Here is a 14,794-nt window from a genome sequence, read left to right on the forward strand (position 1 = left end):
CCTCTGCTCACACTGGCCAGGGTTTTTCAAAGTTTTTTCTAATGAGATCCACTACTGACAAGTACATTTTATCTCCAACCTTCCTGCACACACCTGATCTACTTATCTGTGTTCGTACCTGAAGCAAGTTTGTCAAGGTAATATTTGCCTGGGTTACTACCTGGGATTCACTCTCCTATTTTATGCTATTATAACCCCTTCCATTAAAAAATAATAACTGGCTTTATTATACACCAATGTCTTGCAAGTCAGAGTTTGAAAAACTCTTGGTACACACCAGATTTTTATTGCTGACACGGATCTTCACTGCAAGCCAAAGGTTAAAAACCAGCAGCCACTCTGGGTCAGAGGTTGATTTACTCCATTCTTTGCAGAATTTTGGTTTTTTTGAGTTTTTGTTTTGAATATGTTAATTATTTCTCACTGTGGTTTCTAAAAAATCAATATCCCAAGATTCTTTTCTTTTATAATTTTTATTTTTTTATTTTTTTTCCTGTTAACTTTCTTTTTTTTTCCATTTATTTTTATTAGTTGGAGGCTAATTACTTCACAGATCAATATCCCAAGATTCTTTAGAGAAATCAGAGGGCATGGCAATTAGAATCTACTTTCCTGTCAACTGGAGCCGAGAAGCGGTTTCTCCAATGTTTGCTTCCAACTTGCCACCCTTTGCCACAGAGCAAGTGCACCTGAAAACCCCAAGAATTTTCATCACAAGCATTAGCTCCCCATGACCTTTCCCTGTATAAATATGAAATACATTAACTGTATTTTCTTTCCATCATTAAACCTTAGCAGGACATTTTAGCAGACCCTCTGGATTTGGGGAAAGCCTTTCTAACAGATACTGTTGTAATCTCAAGTCCTCCTTCAGCAAGAAGAAAGAGAAAGACCTCAGTAGAAAGAAAAACAAGCCGCCTTTATTTCTTAAAAAAGAAAGTAAGCCCACAACATTTGATGAAAGAAAACTACAAGAATAATTAAAGTCCAGCAGAAAATTGAGAAAAAGAACCAGATGCCAGATTTGTTTACTCAACAGCTTTGTTTGTAAAACGAAATCACTTCATCGCTGCAGCCGGTTTGTAGGGCCAGAACTTTTCAAAGCATCCACTGGGAGCAAACGTGACTTCAGTTAAGGAAGGTGACGAGGGGAGGGGAGCAGTTAGCCCTGGGAATGTAACTTTCACTGCAGCTTAATCCAGTTCCCTTTTTAAAATACCTGAGCGTAATGAGTATCTGCAAAGATTTATGACCGTAACAAACATACCATTTTTGACTTTGTCACTCAAACCAGCCTGGCAACTTTGATATTTCCTATGGAAAGGAGAGCTCTAATCCAAAGGAGAACTCTGAAAAAGGGAAAGGAATTTTATTCCTATAATTTGATGGATTACTTCCTACTCCAAACGCTCAAGAGAGAAAAAGAAAACGTTCTCCTGTCTGTACTTGGATTTCTCCCACTAATCTTTTACAAACAGGTAACAACCATAAAACAAATTACTTACGAGGATCCATAGGCCAATAGTGCTAGCTGGATTCCAAAATCTATAAGCATCAAAATATTGGTGAAAACATCTGAGATGAAAGCCAGAAATGCAAAGATGAATTGATCACTGACTCAGTTTGATTCAGTGTTTTAATTCACCAGTCTTGGAAAGAGATAAAATAATGCTATCAATTGTTCCATTCTCTGGAATATTTTTGCCATTGACATAAATCCTCCAAAATAAAATTTACGTAATTCAGAGCAAGCAATGGTTTCCCAGTTGCAGTCTCCAGAATTTTACCATGAAAAATAGAAGCTCTGAGCTCTTGTCTTTGGTTTAATTTTAGGCAAGGCACTCTGTTTTTTCATAGGCAGAAGACAATCTCTAAGATACCTTCTAATTCCAATTTTCTTTACAGTTTCTGATTGTTAGAACCAAAGAAATGCATATCGACAGTCACGTCTTACTTGGCAATGATCTGACCATTATAGTATAGAGCCTGGCACTACTAATGACCAACTGGCAGAATAATTAGATAAAAGTTATTAATAATAATAATAATGAAGATCAACAGAAGAGTGTTGGGGGGGTAAAAACTGGGCTATGGCCTCAATGGGAGTATTAACACTTCTAAAGAATAAAAGTGTCAATCTGAAGTGCAAATACTTCAGAAAAGAATAAGAAAGATGGACTTTGGCAGTGACTCAGCCATGTTCAGGGCGAGGTGGTTGGGGGTTTCCCACAGTCAAAAGAGAGCACAGGATTGAAGATCCTAAGGAATGAGTACAACCACCAACTCACCCTGCCCCCCAGTTCTAGGAGCAGCCAGTTGCCTTCTCATTATTTTCCTGACAATATTTTGGCATCCCCATGCAGCCATTTAGAAGGAGGAAACTTGCTCATCTGGACCACTAAACAAAGAGGATTTTTTTTTTCCCATGCTAATTGTTTTTTTTAATGGATGGGTGATAAATCAATTGGATGGCTCAGGATTTCTGATATGCTTACAGATGAACTCTGTAAACATCACAGAACATTTTCCCGGGTGGGTCACTGGCTGGACCATGAATCTAGTCTTAACACATTTAAGAAGCTTGAGATCATGATATATGTCTTTTCGGAACACAATAGCATGAAGGTAGAAATCAGTGACAAGAAGAAACTAGAAAATTCACATTATGTAGAGACTGAATGACACAATGAGTCAGAGAACAACCAATGAGTCAGAGAAGACATCAAAAAGTAAATTTTAAAAATAACTTGAGACAAATAAAAGTGGAAAAGAAACACACCAAAACCTTAGGGGATGCAGTAAAAGCAGTCCTAAGAGGGAGGTTCATAGTGATAAATGCCTGCATTCAAGAAAATCAAATAAACAACCTAACTTTACCCCTCAAGGAATCAGAAAAAAAAGAACCACTTAAGCTCACAGTTATCAGAAGGAAGAAAATAACAAAAATTAGAGTGAAAATAAGTGAAATAGAAACTAAAATGATTTCATCAAATGTATGTTGCAGGTTCAAATATTTTGCTATATTTATAAAGTTCCAAACTGCATGAAGAAAAGTGTATGCCGTCTAAGGTGGAAAAATGCCAAACAAGCCCAGAATAGCATTAAATCATAGAAATTATTTTTATCTACACAAGCATTTAGTAGCTTGTCCTTGGCACGACACAGGTTCATAAAACAGATTCAATCAAGGTGAGTGAGTCAAGCATTAAGAGGAAATACTGTTATCTTCTTAGAGTCTCGAGATGTAGCCAGAGTTGTTTTCTTGTTTTGCTTTAGTAAAAATGTGATTTTTATTTTGACAGTCGTTAAAAATATCAAAGGAGATGTTTTGAGGTAAATTTTCAGAATTCTATTAAGCCAGAGCCTCCGATGCACAACTGTGTGCTTAAAAATAGATGCAGAAAATGCCAGTGTGCTGCCTGGACGGGAACTTGGAGCCTGATAACACTGGCATCCCAGGCTTAGTCGTTCCAGCAGGAAGAACCACCCAGAAGGCCCAGGTCCAGCCCTCCAGCACTATGGAAGTTGGACTTTCTCCTTTCCTCCCTCTCCTTCACATCTGCAATTGTTCCAGACCTGCATCGCTGCTGCAGCGGGTCTCACAAGCCAGGGTCTAAACCAAAGGTTAAAGCACAAGGTCAAGTAAGGAGACAGACTATTTAAACTGAGGGGACTTCCCTGGCGGTCCAGTGGCTAAGACGCCACGCTCCCAATGCAGGGGGCCAGGGTTGATCCCTGGTCAAGAAACTAGATCCAACATGCTGCAATTAAAGAGCCCATATGCCCCAACTAAGAGCTGGTGCAGCCAAATAAATATTTTTTTAAAAAAGAATATTTAAGCTCACCCCTAAAATCTAAACTGTATTGTCATGCTAGGTTAAGGCGCATCCACAGGCACGGGTCCGTCCATCCCTCTAACCTACATCACCAGCTTCCCCTCCCCTGACAACTCCTCCTCCTTGGTTGGAGGCAACAACAGACAAAGCCAGATGCCCACGTCAGACTTTCCTCTGACTTCCACTTCAGTCCTTTGTGTCCTCAAAAACCCATCACTGACATCAGAGCTTTTGCTCTCCAGCCTGAGAGGGCTTGAGTGACTTTATACCTTCGTGACGGGACACCTGCCAGCCACAAAGAACAGAAAAGGAACAGAAAACCGTCTCTGCCCGTGTTTCAGAGACAAGAGAGCAGGAAGGGGAGCCCCGAGCCAACTTTATTATGAAATAAGCTGAGGGAAGGATCAGCATGTCTAGAGCAACAGGTGCTGGAGTGGAGGGGAGCTGGCTAGCCCATGTTGGGGGGCAGGACGGGGCGGGGTGAGGGGAGCTGGGAGGAGAGGAGGAAAGGGGCTCGCTTGGTAGAGGGTTTCAGAATGAGCCCTCGAGCCCTCTGCCTTCTTTGTTTTTGTTTTTCTGTTCTTTTTAAATTGGAGTATAACTGCTTTACGTGTTGGGCTAGTTCCAGCTGTAGAATACCGTGAATCAGCTGTAAGTACACATATAGCCCCTCCCTTTCGAACCCCTCTCGAACCCTCATCCCACCCCTCTGCCTTCTTTGTTAATGATGCTCTTTCCCCCTTGGTTTTGGGATCATTCTAGACAACAAAACTGTAAATGAAACAGTACAGAAAATTCTCAGAAACCCAGACAGCTTCCCCCGGGGTTATCATCTTCCCTGGAAAAGGATCAAACCAGGAAACTAACCTTGCTATGACACCATGAACTAAACCACAGACACCAGTCACATAGCCTCAGTTTTTCATCAACGCCCTTTTTCTATTCCGGGACCCAGTGGAAGGTACCAGATTCTATTTACTCATTGGTAATTAGTCTCTTTTGTCCGCTCCCAGCGGTGACAAGTGTCTCAGCTTTGCTAGTCTCGATCTCGACATTTGTGAAGAATGCTGCTCAGGTATTTTGCAGCTGCCCCATCCGTTCATGTTTTCTCATGACCAGACGGGGGTTGAGCATTTGGCGGGGGCAGAAAACCCCGCATGTGAAGTCTTCCTTCCTGCACTACACCAGGGGATACAAGATCTCAGGGGCTTCCCCAGTGGTTCAGATGGTAAGGGATCTGCCTGCAGTGTGGGAGACTCGGGTTCGATCCCTGCGTTGGGACGATTCCCTGGAGAAGAAAATGGCAACCCACTCCAGTATTCTTGCCTGGAGAATCCCAAGGACAGAGGAGCCTGGTGGGCTACAGTCTATGAGGTCGCAAAGAGTTGGACACAACTGACTCAAACACACACACAAGATCTCAACAGGAAAATAAGGGGATGTCACTCACATCACCTGGATTGGGTGGGGTCCGCCAGGTTCCTCCGCTGTAACATTCCTATAAGCCCCTTACCACCCATGCTTACTTAAAAAAAAAAAAAAAAAAAAACAACTAGAGTTGAGTTGAGTTGATTTACAATGTTGCATTAATTTCACATCCAGAACAAAGTAATTCAGATACATATACATATCTATTTTTTCAGATATTTTTCCCATATAGGTTATTACAAAATACTGAGTAGAGTTCTCTGTGCTATACAGTAGGTCCATTGTTGGTTATCTATTTTATATATAGTATTGTGTACCTGCCCACCGCGCTCCCCAGGCCCTGGGCGGCTTCACAGGAAGCCGTCTCCTGCTGGAAACTCTGAAAGGACCTTCCTATAAGACTGTCCCACACGGACAGATCTTGCAAAGTGTATCTCAGGCATGTCAAGGGTTAAATCGGCTTCTGGGTGCCACCCCTTAAGAATCCTGGGACCCTCCTCAAGAGCCTGTCCAACTCGGGGTGGAAGAAATAAGACTGCATGACTGATGTTGAAATAAAAATCATCTGGAAGTATTTTCCTGTGAAGCTGGTTTTCAGAAACAGAGGCAAAACCCACTAACAAAACTAATCTGGGGCATATGGTATTTCTTTCAGGCATGCACATTTCTAATACAAATCTCCTAATCACTTCTACCTTGTTGTTCAGGTTTATTGTCAAGGCAGGTCTTTTTTATTTCTCTCTAAAGGATAACCTCCCTGCCTGAAAGAGCAGGCTCAGGCAGAGAGGCTGTAAGTGCTACCCAGCATGATTTTCCCTCCTTGTTTTTTGTTTAAAACAAATGGGGGGACCACATATACTCTGATCATGAAGTTTTCCAAGTTCAGCCCTTTGGGTTCCTTGCTGACTCTCCCTCCCACTAGGTGGCGCTAAATGTCACATTCAAAGTGGGCTGCTCTCAAGAGTCCCCTGAACAGGATTTTTTTTTTTTTTTTTTTCATTTTTTTAAATTTTGCAAGAATATCACAAGCCTAACGCCAAGTACTTAGTTTCCTTCTTACTAAATATTCCCTCTTTTATTTTTTTTAACATTTACCGCCTTGCGTGCATGTTCGGTCACTAAGCCATGTCCCACTGTTTAGGACTTCATTGACTGTAAACAGCCAGGCTCCTCTGTCCATGGGATTTTTCAGGCAACAATACTGGAGTGCATTCCCATTCCCTTCTCCAGGGATCTTCCCAACCCAGGGATGGAACCTGGGTCTCCTGCATTGGCATGTGGATTCTTTACCACTGAGCCCCCTGGGAAGCCCACATTTACAGCCATCTGACAGCAAATCTGAACTTCTGGAACACAGCTCTCAAAGGATCACAGATTAAATGTAACAGTCATGACCACATGAGTGATATAAAAAAATCAGAAGTTGCATCACTGGAGGCAAGCAGCTGGGAATATGCTTCAGGTCTCTGAACTCGGCATTTCCTCAATTTCTAGGTTCTGGTTTCACCTAAGTTTATTTCACATAGGCCTATTTATTAACTGTATCAATATCCCTATGCCCATAGAGACATTGTAACTGTATCAAATTAGCAAAGATTTTAAAGTGCTGGCAAACATTTTAAAGACATTCTTACAAATGCAAAGACTAGGGAGCCAAAATATTACTGAGGTGCAATTTCCTCTGGTTATAATATTAAAGGCATATGCCTTAATAAGAAACCTCATTTCCACAATAAGGATTCATCACTTAAGGAGAAACAAGCTTTCTCAAAGCTTCAAGTCCAATATCACTAGGAAGCACACGTAAAAATGACGCTCTTTATCAGCTAAGTTCCTGTTCCTTGGTGGAGAAAGGGAAAGCTTTTCCCTAAGGAAAAGCGCTACATCTATGAAGTTTCCGACCCAGCAACCTGAGTGATGGTAAGTGTGATGTGCAGTTGTTCAAATGCATCCCGTAGAGACAGGCAAGCCTTAGTTGTTTATATCAAGTGGGTTTGTTTGCTCTGTGACACTCTCCTAAGATGGGAGCTTCTGGCCTACGTAAGGTCACTCCCTCTTGTCATTAACTGCACAAGCTTATTTTGTTCTCATGACCCCTCCAGAACACAGATTTGGCATGTCCTCTTTCTGGGCCCATCCACAGACATTTCCAGACATTTCCATGAGACAAATATTTGGGCCAGAGCATTTTTAGGTTTTTTTTTTAAAGGGAAGGCAGGAGATGACCATAGGATTTTCGCTCCTAGATGGCTCTGCGTTTCACATACGCTCTATCAGTTCAGTTTAGTTCAGTCACTCAGACGTGTCCGACTCTTTGCAACCCCATGAATTGCAGCACGCCAGGCCTCCCTGTCCATCACCCACTCCTGGAGTTTACTCAAAGTCATGTCCATTGAGTCGGTGATGCCATCCAGCCATCTCACGCTCTATCAGCATGTGATAAATCTCATCGCTCTAAGGGAATAATCACTCACATATCCTAGACCCTGTTTCACTTAGGTGTCTGATACTGCTCAGAAGTTCCCTAACCACTAAATAACATTCCTGTTATCAGTTCTATCACTTTCTCCACCTACTGGGTGCCTGCTCTTGAAGGTGGGTTCATGCACAAACTGAGTGCATACACACACACACACACACACACACACAGACGAGACTGTTGAACCTGTCTTGCCAGGGAGGTCTACCAGAGCATGAACCCAAGGCAAACAAAATGGCAGCATAAGGCTTCTTGAAGGCACTGTTTGCAACCTCCTACTCGAAGGAAATGTCCAGTCACTGAGGACTCCTGGGAGCAAATGAATGAAAGACATGATGCCCTTTCCCCCTCCAAAGACACAGGACTCAGGGCCCAAAGCTGCTTCTCCCCACTTTCCGCCCCGCCCCACCTTTCATGCCTTCCAAGGTCCTTCACTCCCCTCTGAGGACACAGGGCCTCTTTGGACGGCAGTCCCCAGGACCTTGCATGGGTGGCCAGACTCCTGTGGCTCACATTTCACCCCCCCACCCTTCCTGCAGAAGGGCTGGTGGCTCACAAGGGTGGGAAAGCGAACACGGGGGTGCTCCACAGCTGCTCCCAGCTGCTCTGAGACGCCCATCACCCCCGATAGGAACCGAAAGGGCCTCTACTCAGCCTGCCTCTCCCGTGGCTGATAAACAAGGCCATGATCGGGAAGGGCCAGAGAGCTTCACATTCTGCAGCCAGGGAAAGAACCATCTCCCGAACTCCAAGCTGAGTCACCTCTGATCTTCCTGGTTACTACACGGGGGTCCCCAAACTCCGGGACCTAAGGCCTGATGATCAGAGGTGGAGCTGACGTAACCATAACAGAAATAAAGCACACAATAAATGTAATACGCTTGAATAATTCTGAAACCCTCCTCCACCCCAAGTCCGTGGAAAAATTGTCTTCTTTGAAACCCGTCCCTGGTGCCAAAAAGGCTAGGGACCACTGCTACAGAGTAAAATAATATTGGAAACATTTTTCTCTGTGGAAATCATCTGGTCTCACTAAAAAAAACTGAATCAAAATATAGGAATGAGATATGCTAGCATAAGAGATTAGACAATGAACACTTAACTATCTTGTCCCAAAATAAAAGACTGAAGTGTTACAGAATGCAAACATATACATACATATATAAATACATAGTATGTATAAGCACACACATGTATCTTTAAATACTTTATAAATAGGTATTCTTTATCTTAGGAGGTAAGATAAAAGCTAAGGTATCTTTTAGGAGAAAAATAACCATACATTATAATTAGTGCAAATATACAAGCAGAGTGGGAGAGGGGGGTTCTTATTGAATTCCAAGTTCACCTGGTCTTGAACTACAGCAGAGGTATCTGGTCTTAACTTTCAGAAGAAATCTTAAAGTTTTGAAATTAATGAAACAATTCCCCACTTTTCTTGAGGAACCCGCCACACATCCGATGGACATGGAGACACAGCATGGTGAAGGACTGCTTTCCCGTGATGCACGAGCCAGACATTTGTCGTCGTCCTGATAGCATGTCGGCTAAATTAAGTCATGTGGAATGTTTTCTAAACCCCATCAGGGCAGAGTTTCATATCCAGAAAACTCCACTGAAGCTTCCTAAGTTATCATTAACAAATTCCCTGGCATACTAAAATGTCCCTGTGTTTCACTGATTTGAGGGTACTATTCGGACATTTAAAATCAATATGAATAATTTCCTTTTTTGAGATTTTGAATAAACTTGTTTTCTTAAGCTTTGCTACACACTTGTCCAAACGAAGAAACCATTGATTACACTATTTCTGGGATGTAGTTTAAAAAGTACCATTAATTTTCTTCCCCAGAGAGAGAAATGTATTGACACATCCTAGCAAGAGGCGTTTTAAACTATCAAACTCAATTTCCAAGAGATTTTTCTCCCAACTTCCCATCAGCAACAGATTTGTGCCCTCATCAGGACGGTAGGGGGCGCTGCCACAACAAACTATTGTGGCAAATGGAGAGAAACTTCACTGGGTGAAAAAACAAGGCTAAACTTGTATGCTTCTCCCATGTCAATAAGCATCTAAAAAATATTGTACAGATTTTTTCCTCTTGAAATAACTCACTTCAGGGCTCAAATACTAGGGTTTTCTTTCTGTTCCTTTGTGTGTGTGGGAGGGGGGCGGTGGGGGGATGGCATTTCATAAGTGTGTGTTAGAAATCCTATATTACAATTTTGGGACGAAGAAGGTCTAAAAGGAATCCCTTTACCTAAATACTGGCTAAACACAAGAGCTAAAACGTGCCTAATAGATGGTGCTGTGTGTGATTTTCTTTTTCTTGTTTAAGTCTTCAGTCTTTTCCACAAATATCTAACTCCAAGTTCAGAGCCAAGATGAAAGAGAACTGTGGCAAAATTTCATTAAATAATCGCATAATCCCGGCTCCATAGGTTGGACTTTTTTAATAAGAGTTTTCCATGTAATTGAGTTAAACTTAAATTTATGCATCCCATAAAAGACCATTGCAAATGGTAAAACAAAGACATTGCTCTAACACTTAGAAAATTAAATTCACCAAACCATGAAGTCTACTGTGCAGTTATTTTTGTAACCACCATAAATTGCTTTATAAAACTCCTCTACTCAAGTAAACAATCCAAGGAGATATTTACTCTACAGCATGCATCCAGTTTCCAAGCAAGAGAACAGCCTAAAAGTTTATGACTTTTTCTTCTTTTTTTAAATTGCCTCTCCCTTCTTAAAAAAAAAAACAAAAACAAAAAAAACCCACAAAACTTGTGTTTCTAGTTACCTTGAAACCTTCCTTCTCTTACACTAGCTCAGAAAGGTCCATGGAAAATAAGATCCAGCTCTCTAGATATACTGTACCCTCAGATACTCATCTCTGAAACGGGAAGAAACAATCCTACTTTGTGGAAATAAAGTCTATGTGGCGAAACGAAAATACAGGGGGTTAGCACTAAATATTTCACCATACTTAACAGCACCTCAGAGTCCAACATGGTCTTAGATGTTTTGGGGCAGTCGGCTTGAAATGTGTTCACTTACAGCCATGGACCGGGCCGCATTCAATGCAAACTGCTTTAGATAAGAGTTTTAGGGGGTCTTTAATCACTTCTTTCTTGTGTCCTTGATGGAAAAAACAGAGCTGCCTTTGTGCTAAGAAGAAGGACCTGTTGTTTCCAGATTCAACAGGTCATTTTTATAAGAACTTCCCAGAGGATACAACAGAAATGACAGAAACACAAGGGGATTTTTTTAAGTGGCTGATGATTTTAAATGATATATATCCCATAGCATGGGAAGGCTGTTTGTTTTTCTTTCCAACAAATGGAAAGTTACTGTTTGAAACATGTTTAATGTTCAAGTTTGACTTTTAGGACGAAACCGTTTTCTCCTGAGTTGGGTTACTGTAAATTTGCTTCCTGTGCTTGACTCTCAAGTAAATAAACTTGTCAAATCACGTTCATTTCTCTTTGGGGGATGAATGGCTAATTGAGTGGGCTTTTGAAATATACTTAAATGGTGGTGTAACTTTTGTACTCTCATTTCAGTTAAAATAACAAGGAGAAGGCACCTTTAATGAACAAGATAAAACTTTAGAAAATGGAAAATTCCAGCATATTTTTCCTTATGCTCCGAGGAGAGAAAAAACACCAATATTTTATGGCAAACAAAACCCAGGTGACACTAAGATTTATTAGAGTTTGGCTTATTCTGTTATTAAAGGTGGTCTGAATTTGAGAAGACTGGCAAATTTAAGATTAAGATCTAAATCAGCCTTGTTTCCTACACTGCATTAGGAGGGTTTTTTCACAGCATTACCAAGATTCCTATTTTTCCCCCACTTTTCTTCCTTTAACAAAAATTTCGGCTACCTCATTTATAAAGGGAATTGTTTGAAGATCTTTAGAAAAGTTTCTGCCAGTCCAAAGACAAAAGGTATTCCTTCCCACAAATACAGAGGGCATTTTGTAGAATTTCCTCGCCCTAAACAAAAGTTATTGCTAACAAAGCCTTTTGAAAAACACTCTTACATACATACCCCCCAAACCTAGAGTCCAGTTCTTGACACTTTAAGTGTCTGTATTACTTACCACTCAGAACAATTATCTATATTACTTACCACCCAGGACAATTCTCTGGCAAAGAGTTAAGATAAGTAAATAAATAGGCGATGGCAAAGACTGCATTAACCCCAGGGAACCGCCCAGAAGATAAAGGAGAAATAGAAACAGGTTTCCTTGGGGAAAGGATCCACTAGGTTACTTATCTAGTAATTGGTGAGCAGGTTTCTCACTTAGCAGGGACATTTTCTCTCTACTTCCACGGAGTAGGAGAAAATGAAGAGATGGGCTGTTTGGGGGGAAAGGAATCAGAAAAACTAAAGTAAAATATCTCCAAGGCCAAAATATCACGCTCCCCCGCCCCCATCCGCTTTATTGTGGAAATAAAGTCTATACGGCAAATCGAAAATACAGGGGTCTAGTACTAAATATTTCGCCACATTTAGACAGAGGCAGGGTGGGGGAAAGCCCTCGTCTTAAGGACCGCGACTGGTGACCCTGTCCCCTCTGATGATATCCGGGAGTGAGTGCACTGGGTGAGGGTCGCCTCGGGCTCCTGGGGCCCCCACCGCGCGCTCCGGCCGCCCCCGCCCTGCCCCGCGCCCGCTCACCGGTACCAGGCGAGGCCCTTGTCGTAGCTGCGGTCGAAAAAGTGGGGCTCTGCGCCGACGGCGCGCACGTCGGGGTGCACGCGCAGGAACTCCAGCAGCGCCCGCGTTCCGCCCTTCTTCACGCCGATGATGATGGCCTGCGGCAGCTGCTTGCTCCCCTCGTCCAGTAGCAGGGCCAAGGTCCCCGGCGGGGTCTCGGCCACGCTGCTCCCGGCCCCGGAGCCGCCGAGACTCCCCGCCAGCCCGGGGGACTCCTCTTCCCCGGCCGCCTCCTCGCCGTCGTCTCTCGGGGCGGGCGGCCGGCGCCTCGGTCGCGGCCGCACTTGCAGGAGGCGCTTCCTTCGCGCGGCCACGGGCCACGCGGCCAGCTCCCCCGGGCCTCCGGCCGAGACGCCGCGGCCCGGGGTCCCCGCCTCCTCGCCGCCGCCCGACCGCCCCACGACAGGGCCCGATAAGGTCTGGCAGCGCTCAGCCAGGCAGTAGAAGACGTAGAGGGACGTGAGCAGAGAGCAGAGCATCAGCAAGAACTTGCGGAAGACGCTGCGGGACAGCGGCTCGGCAGAGGTGGGGTGGGCGCCGGCCGGGCCCGGAGGGGCCATCCTAGCCGGAGGCGACGTCGGGCAGCGCGCGGGCCATGCTAGGCCGGGACTCCGCCAGGTGCCGGGACATACTCCAGGGGCTCCTGCGCGCTGGACCGAGGCCACATCGCCCTGCGCCCCTGCGGCCGTGCAAGCTGCCCGGGCGGCAGCAGCCGGAGCTCCTCCGGGAGAAGGAGACCCCGGAGCCGCGCGCGGGATCCCAGCCTCCGGTCGGTCGAGGGGGCGGGAAGGGGGACGTGATGCCGTGCTTAAGAAACCATCGTCTTAGACTCGCCCGAGTCCTCAGCCCGGGGCCGCGTTCGGCGCCCCAGGTCCCCGAGAGTTGCCGGAACGGGGATCTCGGTGGCTGGTGGCGAAGGAGTGCGTCTCAGCCCCGGGCCGGAGCAGCCTCTCAGCGCGCGTCCCAGCTCAGCGATCGCGCATCCCTCGCTCAGTCCCGGAGAGCGGACGCGCGGCTCCTGGGCCGCTGGGCTCCGCGCGCTCCAGACCGCGGCGGGGACAGCGCCTCCAAGCCGCCGCTAGCTCGGTCCCCGGCCCGCCTGGGTGCGCGCTCCCGGCCCTGGGGCGAGGTCCCCCGAGTCCCTCTGCCGGAGCGGGAGCCAGAGGGGCCGCGCCCAGTCGTCCGCCCCTCTCCGTGCGCACCCGGCCGCTCCGGCGGCTCTCGGTCCCACCTGGGAGCGGCGCGGCTGAACCGGGCTGCGCGGGACCCGTCTGCAGCCGCGGCCACTGAGCTCCCCGCCTCCCCGCCGCCTCCCGGGCAGTCGCCGCCGCCACACGTGGAGCTCCGAGGGCAGCAAACTTGTCGGTGACGTCAGCGGCCGGGGCCGGACCAGCCCCCGGAGGAGCGCGGGGGGGCGGGAGGGTGCACCGGGGAGAAGGTGGCGCGGACCCCGCGGCGGCCGCCCAATGACCGCGCAGAGGGCGGGGGCGACCAAGGCGACGCCCCTCCCCTACCCCGCCCACCCCGCCCCCTCCACCCCAGCCGGCTGCCTCGCCCCCTCGGAGCCCGGCCGGGTCTGCGGCGGCTCCGGGGACCTCTGACCGGCAGGCGCGGGGCCTGGATCCCCGGGGCCTGACTTCCACCCCGCGAGGCACGCGCTCCATCAGGGGCTCCCAAACCGCTCCGACGCCACTCAGCCCAGCGCAGCCCCAACCCCTCCGATCCCTGTGCTTGGGGTCCCTGCCTCCAGGGTCTCTCCGTCCTGACCCTGGAGCCGCCAGCTCCCCACCTCCGCGAACCTTCGGAAGCTTCGTTGGTGGCGGTTCCCGGGACCGCGCCGGGCGCCGCGCCCCTGGCTGTCCGGGGCGAACTGGATTCCTTCGCTGCGGCTTCGCCTCCCACCTACCCTGCTGTCCACTGCGGACGCCCGGGCGAAGCCTTCTGCTCGCAGCAGCTTTTGGTGTTTTGTTGTTTTTGTTTTTCATTTCATTGTTTCCCTATGTTAGTTTAGGATAATCAAAGTTTCGCTGGACCTGGAAACGACCAACCTCTTAGGAAATGAGCCAATAACTGAATCAAATGGAGAAATTCAGATTTTTTTTTTTTTTAAAGAAATCAACTCCGATTCCAAATCCATAGGCCCAGTTTTTGATGGGAATTCTTTTGGGGGTGGGGGGGTGGGGTGGGGTGGTGTGTGTGTGGGGGGTGTGTGTGTGTGTGTGTGTGTGTGTGTGTGTGTGTGTGTGTGTGCGCGCGCGCGCGCGCGCCCCAGTGCGGAGTTAAATGTCTTCTCCTGAGCAGCGGTTTCCTGGTTCGCTTGC

General features: G+C 46.4%; 1 protein-coding gene across 1 annotated transcript in view; it reads right to left on the bottom strand.

Annotated features, from left to right (window-relative positions):
• HS3ST3A1 (heparan sulfate-glucosamine 3-sulfotransferase 3A1) overlaps window positions 1-13,764 on the bottom strand; it is an 81,858-nt gene extending 68,094 nt beyond the window's left edge. The window contains exon 1 of the mRNA XM_061143518.1: window positions 12,435-13,764. Coding sequence (XP_060999501.1) covers window positions 12,435-13,033 — 599 coding nt within the window. The 5' untranslated portion in view covers window positions 13,034-13,764. The remainder of the gene's footprint in view (window positions 1-12,434) is intronic.
• Window positions 13,765-14,794: the final 1,030 nt, after the last annotated feature.

This window comes from Dama dama, chromosome 5 (genome assembly GCF_033118175.1).
Source record: "Dama dama isolate Ldn47 chromosome 5, ASM3311817v1, whole genome shotgun sequence".
Classification (NCBI taxonomy): domain Eukaryota; kingdom Metazoa; phylum Chordata; class Mammalia; order Artiodactyla; family Cervidae; genus Dama; species Dama dama.